This window comes from Pistacia vera, unplaced genomic scaffold (assembly GCF_008641045.1).
Source record: "Pistacia vera cultivar Batoury unplaced genomic scaffold, PisVer_v2 Contig249, whole genome shotgun sequence".
NCBI classification, from domain to species: Eukaryota; Viridiplantae; Streptophyta; class Magnoliopsida; order Sapindales; family Anacardiaceae; genus Pistacia; species Pistacia vera.
This window is the reverse complement of record NW_022196056.1, coordinates 1,040,527-1,049,204: the sequence shown is the minus strand read 5'-3', so window position 1 is coordinate 1,049,204 and position 8,678 is coordinate 1,040,527. Positions and strand designations below refer to the sequence as shown.

Below are 8,678 nucleotides of genomic sequence, written 5' to 3'. Positions count from 1 at the left end.
AACCATACATTATATTCATCTATTAACTTTAATATGTTTGAAAATTTTGTCAATCAGCCAAAGACAAGGAATAAATTAGGGTGGCTACCATACGAAATCTTGGATAGGCGCAATATTTGGATCAACAAAGATTGATAGGTACAAGTACAACAACATTTGAATAGATAGACAGCCTTTTATTTGTCGTGGTGGATACTACTTCATTATCATTAAAAAAATTTAAAAATAAAATGATATAGTTAGATTAAAAAAGCATGGAGCAGGAGCACCAACAAGAGCATCAAGGCTTTTGGGTGTGGCATAAAATTGTGAGACTGTTGGGGATTGGATCCAGCCAAGACACTCACCAATCACCATCGAAGTTCCAACTTCCAAAGGTGTTGGTGGCGTCTTTGTATAACCCTCTATATGCCTCTACTTTTTGTTCTTTTCTTATTGTAGATTTTATCACTTGTGATTGTGGGGTCTTTATATTAAACCCCAATTCCAGCCGCTGATTTTACAATTATCAAACTAATACGAAAGATAAATTAAATAAAAATTGATTTTAACTCTAAAATACAATATTACTATTTTTATTTTAGGCTTACCATACCTATCTATCCGTAAAAACATGAAAATGGAGTAATATCTAATCGCACAAAATTTAGGCCAAGTTCTTTAAACATGGGATATCTCATTGTAGAAGGTGAAATGATTGCATACTAAAAAGGACCACGTTAATCGCATGGACCACTCTAATCAGACACTCCTTACATTAAATTAGAACAGTTCATAGTGAAGAATGAAGATCAAAACATCTGTCGGCCGCCACCAAAACCAAATTCTGCCCATTCCCAGGAATCATTTCCTCCACTCACAGTATTTCTTTTTGCTTCTCCACATGTCACAATTTCACTTAGCCGACGGCTCACCCCTCCTTTATTCGCCTACACCATGTCGCACAGGATCACAGCCCCACTTCTCTATAATAATAATAAACAAAAATTCAAAAAAGAAAATCGTATAAATGAGTCACCAACCGCCTCATATTTAAACAATCGCATTAATTCATTTACTCCTTCAATTTTGTTGGAACATTTGTCCGAGTATTTTAAATCTCTCACTAGCCCCCCACCGGAGAGAAACTCACCGGACATTCCTTCTCTCGCAAGTCACTTCATCTCTTTCTTCATTCCCCGAAATTCTCGAGGATAAACCTATTTCTAACCGATAAATAGAATCAAAATTTTCTATTACCCTTTAATAACCGACACTCAATTTACCCAAACCGAATCCGATACTCCCACGCAATCTCTCGTCTCATAGATTAAGAAAAACGAAAAATAGCATGAAATTCGCAATTAACTCGGCCGCCATGTTCCGCCGCCCCGTCAGCAGTGTCAAATCTGGCGATCTGGTAGTTTTTTAGTTTATAATTGGATATGCATCCGTTTTGTTGCGTCTCCACCATATCCGATAACACCCACGCGTCTCATAAAGACTTTACAGATCATCTCCCTACCATGCTCCCTCCTTCAACGACTACGTCAACCACGTCTTCAACCCGGTTCGACCCGTCGGCCCGATCCATTCCGGCGAAAGTGAACCATCATCATAATTACATCAATAACAATAACCACAACGGCGGGAGTGCCAATTGGACGGAACTGAATCAAAGGCTGAGCCATAGGGCGGAGCCGGTGGACGTGAAGATAAACGACTTAGTAGGGAACGGAATAGCCGGAGTGCTGTACAAGTGGGTGAATTACGGGAAAGGTTGGAGGCCGAGATGGTTCGTATTACAGGACGGCGTTTTGTCGTATTTCAAGATCCATGGACCTGATAAGATCGTCCTGAGTCAAGAGACCGAGAAAGGTTGCAAAATTATCGGCGAAGAGTCCATGCGAAGAATCTCCAAGCGTTGCAATAAGTACGAAACGGCCCCGTCTCATCAACACCACCTTAACCGCAAACCGTTCGGCGAAATCCATCTCAAGGTCTTTCTATTTTTTTTTTATTTTTTTTTTTATAAAAATTGTTTTAAACGGTATTGTTTTTTAAAATGTTTTAAATGCATTCGGTTTTATTGGTTGACAGGTGTCCTCAATCCGTGAGAGCAAATCGGACGACAAGAGATTCTCGATATTTACAGGCACAAAACGACTGCACTTAAGGGCTGAAACGCNGGAAAGGTTGGAGGCCGAGATGGTTCGTATTACACGACGGCGTTTTGTCGTATTTCAAGATCCATGGACCTGATAAGATCGTCCTGAGTCAAGAGACCGAGAAAGGTTGCAAAATTATCGGCGAAGAGTCCATGCGAAGAATCTCCAAGCGTTGCAATAAGTACGAAACGGCCCCGTCTCATCAACACCACCTTAACCGCAAACCGTTCGGCGAAATCCATCTCAAGGTCTTTCTATTTTTTTTTTATTTTTTTTTTTATAAAAATTGTTTTAAACGGTATTGTTTTTTAAAATGTTTTAAATGCATTCGGTTTTATTGGTTGACAGGTGTCCTCAATCCGTGAGAGCAAATCGGACGACAAGAGATTCTCGATATTTACAGGCACAAAACGACTGCACTTAAGGGCTGAAACGCGGGAGGACCGTTTGGCATGGATAGAGGCACTGCAAGCAGTGAAGGACATGTTTCCAAGAATGTCGAACAGTGAATTGATGGCTCCGTCTGAGAACATTCACCTCTCTACTGAAAAATTGAGACAACGCTTGTTGGAGGAGGGAGTGAGAGAAGAAGTAATACAAGAGAGCGAAAAGATAATGAAGGACGAGTTTGCCATGTTGCAGAATCAGTTGCTGTTGCTGAAGCAGAAGCAGTGTTTACTGATGGACACGCTGAGGCATTTAGAGGTACATATAATGAAAACTAGAAACAGGATTAAGAATTCTTCTACCGCCTCAAATACTCCTCGCATTGCCAAATGATTATTATTTTTTAGTTTAAACAATTTTCCCAAATGTGCCCCGAATGAAATTGGGTGTGTTTAGTCTAAAGTCTAGTTTGTTGGTGTTTATGTGATTCTTCGTGTTGGAGTTTTGTAGAGCGGTTCAACGCTTGTATACGACGTATATGGTGTAGTCCTTTTTTTTTTTTTTTTTTCCCTTTCTTTTTTTAATTTTCTGAGTAGTGTAGTAGAAGTCCCGAAGGGGATGTTGGTTTTTTATGGATGTATTGGGTCTTAGGAGTTCATGTCTGGTCACTAAGTGAGAAGGCGAGTTGACAGATTTTTTCTTTATTTTGATAATTTAACACAATCTAAATTTTATATTACCATTTTGTATTTTTATGATTTCCATATATCTTATCTATCTCTTTTTTTTTTTTTTTTCTTTTTCCTGTGTCTATTGAGAATTTCTATGGCTTACGAATTTTGTGCATACAACCAAAATTTTCTATTGAGGATCCTTTGTGAGATTATTTATGCAATTTTGGAAAAGAGTCGACGTAATGTTATTTAGAACAGGAGGTAGTAGAGTCCTTCAACGTTTGTAATCAGAATTTATGTAACTGATGATTTTTGTATTTCTTGTCTCCCTTATACAAGATTTGCTAGTACGTGACATCTGCTTCTAATTCTTCTAGTATTTTCTGTGGTGGTGTATGAGTGTCTAATGATTGAAGTACTCTTAACATTAGTAGGAGTGGTAGGAAAGTGGCGTCTTTAACAATTGCTGACTGTTATCGATATCTCAAGTTCTGTATCGCCTCACAAAGTGGCGTGGTATTATTTGACTACTCCTCACTTTTACAGAAGTGGCCAAAGGGAAATAAGTAAAAGAAAATGACTCATGTAGAAGCATCAAAAGGAAATTGATATTTGTCTGTCATACAAGAAATTTCAGTGGAAAGGGCGGCTCTATGGATGAAAGGACCCATGTAGCTGACCCGAATTTGTTCAAGATTAAGATATTGTTGATATGAGAGAAGATCATTGCATTTATATGAGGCATTAGAAATTAATGGCAGTGGGGTTGGTCGCGATATTAGTGGTATGTTGTGGTGGTGGTGGTCATAATGACAGTGATGGTGGTGAGTGGCAGGTGCAGCTCTTGGTGCTGGGATCACTGCCAGTTGTGGAACAGCAATGGTGCAGGCAGTTTTGATGGTTTTATCAAGGCTGGGGCACTTGACCTGGGATTGAGTGCTTTAGAATTTCGTAAATCATTCTTCAAAAATTATGAATTCACAAAGTAAGCGATTATTTTAACAATGTAGATTCTGACATACAATTTTCATGCTTCATTGTGTGTATAGTCATGGTCCTTTTTTTCATAATGCAAAACTAACATATCGTTACCATCAGACAGCAATATCCTCATAGGATATTTGTTTGAGTGACCACAGATGTTTCTGGCTTGGAAAATCTGATTAACTTTATGAAAGAACTTTTTGTTTTCAATGTATAGGATTTTGGAGATACGATTTTGAAATGATTAAAGGATAATTTAGCTAAACATAGTTGTTAGTGTTTGGATATCACAATTTGCTAAACTATCCTTAATGAAGGCTGGGGAGTACTCTGACTATTGCACTTAGCAAGTGTGTTTATTATTTCCTGCTAAATTGCTTTCTTGACCATAGTCAATTGGTAATAGCAAGCTTAAGTTAGTTTGGTTTAGGAAGCAAAAAAATAAGGAAAAAAAAAAAAAGAGCGGTATTATGCTGTATCTTGCCCCATCTCATGCAATCATCATGATCTTCAAATTGAACGATTTATTGAGATGGGGTGACTTTTAGTATCATATGCCTGTCTTAAATATTGCTGAGCAAGAGTTGCTGAATTTGACCAGTTCTAGCAGTAGCTGATAAAATGTTCCTCTATCTTTAATATGCTCTCAGCTCTTACATGAGGTTGGATATAAGTGCCTTGAGTTAATTGGTGGCCCCCACCCAAGTCTTGCCATTTATATCATCATCATATAATCTTTTTTGCTATTTATGTCATTTTTTAAAATTAAAATTGCTACAATTAGTGTAGTTGATAGTTGCAAGGCTTATGCTGTGCCTTATAATGCTTGAGGTTCTCGATTTTGCTTTACACCTCAAGAAGCTAGTTCATGCTTGCGGTTTGCTTGGGCTCAAGCTGGTAGTCACTAATTATATTTCAAATCATAATTAAGTTATTCAAGGGTTTTCAGTCTACGGATTAAGCTAGTGTTATAATTTTTTAGAGAATCCATGCATCCTTGTTGGTTAAGTTATGTTTCTACTGCAGGATTTTATCTCTTAAATTTTTCCTTGTTATGGTAAAACATTCTTTTAAATTGTATTTTGTAGACAGAAAAGGTTGACCTGGAGAATACAGTAGTTGATGAGAGCCAAAGACAGTTGAGTGATCTAGGTGCTTCCTCGACATTAAGGCAAGACAAATTCAGTGGTAAGTTGTGTAAAGTAAATCCATTTATTTAAGGTTACAATCATGTGATATTACTACATTACAGTGAGTTGTACTGACTCTCAGTTCATGCATAAAATTAACATTTAGAGTTGGTCCTTGTGTAGAACGTATTCTGTTATAATGGCTAATTATTTCTGGCATTATCTAAAATGCCTATCAGACGTGTTCAGAAATTGATACATATTAGACCCATACTGTCATTTCTACGTTTTCTTTTTCAAAACTACATATTTATTCTTGGGTTTTCTTTTTCCTATTGTCAGAAAGTCCAACTGAATCTGATGATGATATTGAAAGAGTTGATGTGGCAGAGGAAGAAACAGATGAAGACGAAACAGCTTTCTTTGATACTCGTGACTTTTTATCGTCAAGTTCTTTCAGAAGTAATGGGTCTGATTTTCGTACTTCATCTTTCTCTTCAGACGGGGAAGGGCTTCATATAGATGAGTCTGAAGACGACATTGATCCGTCCATCAGATCTGTTGGAACTAACTATCCTCTTATTAAGAGGCGTAAGAAACTCCCTGATCCAGTTGAAAAAGAGAAGGGTATCAGCCTTTGGTCAATGATTAAGGATAACATTGGCAAGGACCTCACAAAAATTTGTCTTCCTGTTTACTTTAATGAGCCCCTTTCTTCTCTACAAAAGTGTTTTGAAGAATTGGAGTATTCATATCTTCTTGACCGAGCATATGAATGGGGGAAAAGGGTAAGTCTATGAATAACATCTTGATTTTGCTCCTTTTTACTGCTCTTTAGGTTTTCTCTCTTTCTTACAGACAACCATTTCATGCATATATTTCTGTTAAGTGTTTACTTGTATCACAAGCTTCTTTGACAATTCCTTGAAATTTCACAGGGTAATAAACTAATGAGGATTTTAAATGTGGCTGCCTTTGCTGTATCTGGTTATGCTTCAACTGAAGGAAGAATATGTAAACCGTTTAATCCACTGTTAGGCGAAACATACGAAGCTGACTATCCAGATAAAGGCCTCCGTTTTTTCTCAGAGAAGGTTTGTTTCCATGCCCAGAATTCAAATTATATAGTCAGTTTCTTCTGTGGATCACTTCATTCATCTATGCAATTAGACAATATTTCAATTCTTATGAGTACTGTAACATAGCTCTGGCAAAATCTTCTTTAGAGTCAACATGTATTAACTTTGTAGGAGTATATCAGGCATATAAATTTCTAAATTCGAGTGAATCTTAGATGAGTATGATATGCATTGTACCATATGCTAATGGGAAAATTTCATTGCACGCTTCATTTTAGGTGTAAAATACAACTCATTACTCGAGATGAACTCTACTAATTCACCCTCATAGTTTGACGATACTGTTAACTTAAGTTCTGTGCTAAATCCTTTATGATTTTAACATATTGAGCAGCTGATCTCATTTTATTTTGGTGTCAGGTCAGTCATCACCCCATGATTGTTGCCTGTCATTGTGAGGGTACTGGCTGGAAATTTTGGGGAGATAGCAATCTGAAGAGCAAATTTTGGGGTCGCTCAATTCAGCTTGACCCTGTTGGTGTCTTAACTTTGGAATTTGATGATGGAGAAGTCTTTCAATGGAGTAAGGTATGATTCTAACAACCGAAATAACATTCATGCTCTTAGTAAGGTCTAGTTACTAATTTATTTTTTCTCTGTCAGGTTACCACATCAATATATAATCTCATTTTGGGAAAGTTGTATTGCGATCACTATGGAACAATGCGTATTGAGGGAAATCATGAATATTCATGCAAGCTGAAATTCAAGGAGCAGTCTATAATTGACCGCAATCCTCACCAGGTTCTCTCTTCAGATATCATCTATATATGTGTCCTAGAATATTTTCAGTAGTATATGATTGTAGTTTGGCCGATATGACATGATAAAGAGTAGTATCTTTGATAGATCATGTCTTACGTATATGCTTGATTTTTTTCAGGTGCAAGGCATAGTTCAAGATAGGAATGGGAAAACACTGGCAACCCTATTTGGAAAATGGGATGAGAGCATGCATTTTGTGATTGGAGACTTTTCAGGGAAAGGAAAAGGATTTGAGTCTTTATCAGAAGCTCGTCTACTTTGGAAGCGAAGTGCTCCTCCTACATTTCCCACTAGATATAACTTCACACGTTTTGCTATCACATTGAATGAGCTCACCACTGATCTAAAGGTGGTTATTTTACATGTCATATCATACTATAATGTTTCATCATATGGTCTGATACACATAGTGAATACTTGAATTCCAAGAGAACAAAAAAAGGTGCTTTCTAGATGCATTCAGAATTCTTTGTTTGATGTGTAATTTTTTTTTTTTCTTTTATATGTGAAGGAGAAACTGCCACCAACAGATTCAAGACTCAGACCTGACCAAAGGCATTTGGAAAATGGGGAGTACGAAATGGCAAATTCTGAGAAGTTACGGCTAGAGCAGCGACAGCGGCAGGTAAATTTTGTGTTAACATTTAGTCTGCACAGACGCATACGAGTATATTACCATTTCTTGTTCATATATGTTCATTAAGACTTGCTGATTATATTAGTTGGTTATATGAATGTAATGAATTGCTGTTTCGAATGGGATTCAGGCTAGAAAGATGCAAGAGAGTGGCTGGAAACCGAGATGGTTTGCTAAGGATGAAGTAACTGGTGCGTATCGCTATGTAGGCGGTTATTGGGAAGCCAGAGAGAAAGCAGATTGGGATTTATGTCCTGATATTTTTGGCCATATCCCTTCTGATCAACTCCTTGACTAAGTTCAAATTTCCTCATTCGTTTACATTTATTCTCCGGTGGCTAATGATTGCCCCATAATCATCCGTGTAAGTAAATTAGATTAGGATGTTGGCATTTAATAAAGAAAAAAAAATTACCATCTTGTGTCTTTCCATTTTTATTGATTGGCAGGGTATATTTCCTTATCCCAGCTGAAATTATGTCATTCCTTATCCCAGCTGAAACTATGCCAGTCTTTTACGTATGATTCAAGTGGTTACCTTTTTTAAATTTTTTGAGATTACTTTTAGATTTAGTTTTAATCGAAGCATTGTGTAAAATTAAGGTTATTTATTATCTAAAACCTTTTGTAGAAAGTTCAATCTTAGGAAAAGACCATATAGAACCTATTTAAATTTAAATTGAATAAGTCAATCCGGTCTCCGAATCTATTCGAACTATCAACGAATTCTGAGAATTTTAGACAGGGCGGGGATTATAATTCTCTCTAATTCTCGGGGTATAATGACAAACCGGAGCTTCACTAGAAAGAATTGG

General features: G+C 37.0%; 1 protein-coding gene across 2 annotated transcripts; it reads left to right on the top strand.

The window, feature by feature from the left end:
- The first annotated feature begins 1,066 nt into the window (after positions 1-1,066).
- LOC116132087 (oxysterol-binding protein-related protein 1C-like) lies at positions 1,067-8,301 on the top strand. Of its 2 annotated transcripts, XM_031417765.1 has the most exons (11): positions 1,068-1,758; positions 2,175-2,395; positions 2,496-2,852; positions 5,281-5,380; positions 5,665-6,110; positions 6,261-6,416; positions 6,822-6,989; positions 7,065-7,205; positions 7,345-7,575; positions 7,738-7,851; positions 7,994-8,301. In XM_031417765.1, the coding sequence occupies exons 1-11, from the start codon at positions 1,425-1,427 to the stop codon at positions 8,159-8,161; spliced, it is 2,436 nt and encodes an 811-aa protein (XP_031273625.1). In that variant the 5' UTR covers positions 1,068-1,424; the 3' UTR covers positions 8,162-8,301. The 2 variants fall into 2 exon arrangements, with proteins under 2 accessions (XP_031273626.1, XP_031273625.1); XM_031417766.1 differs by lacking the exon at positions 2,175-2,395 and having other exon boundaries at positions 1,067-1,979.
- Positions 8,302-8,678: the final 377 nt, after the last annotated feature.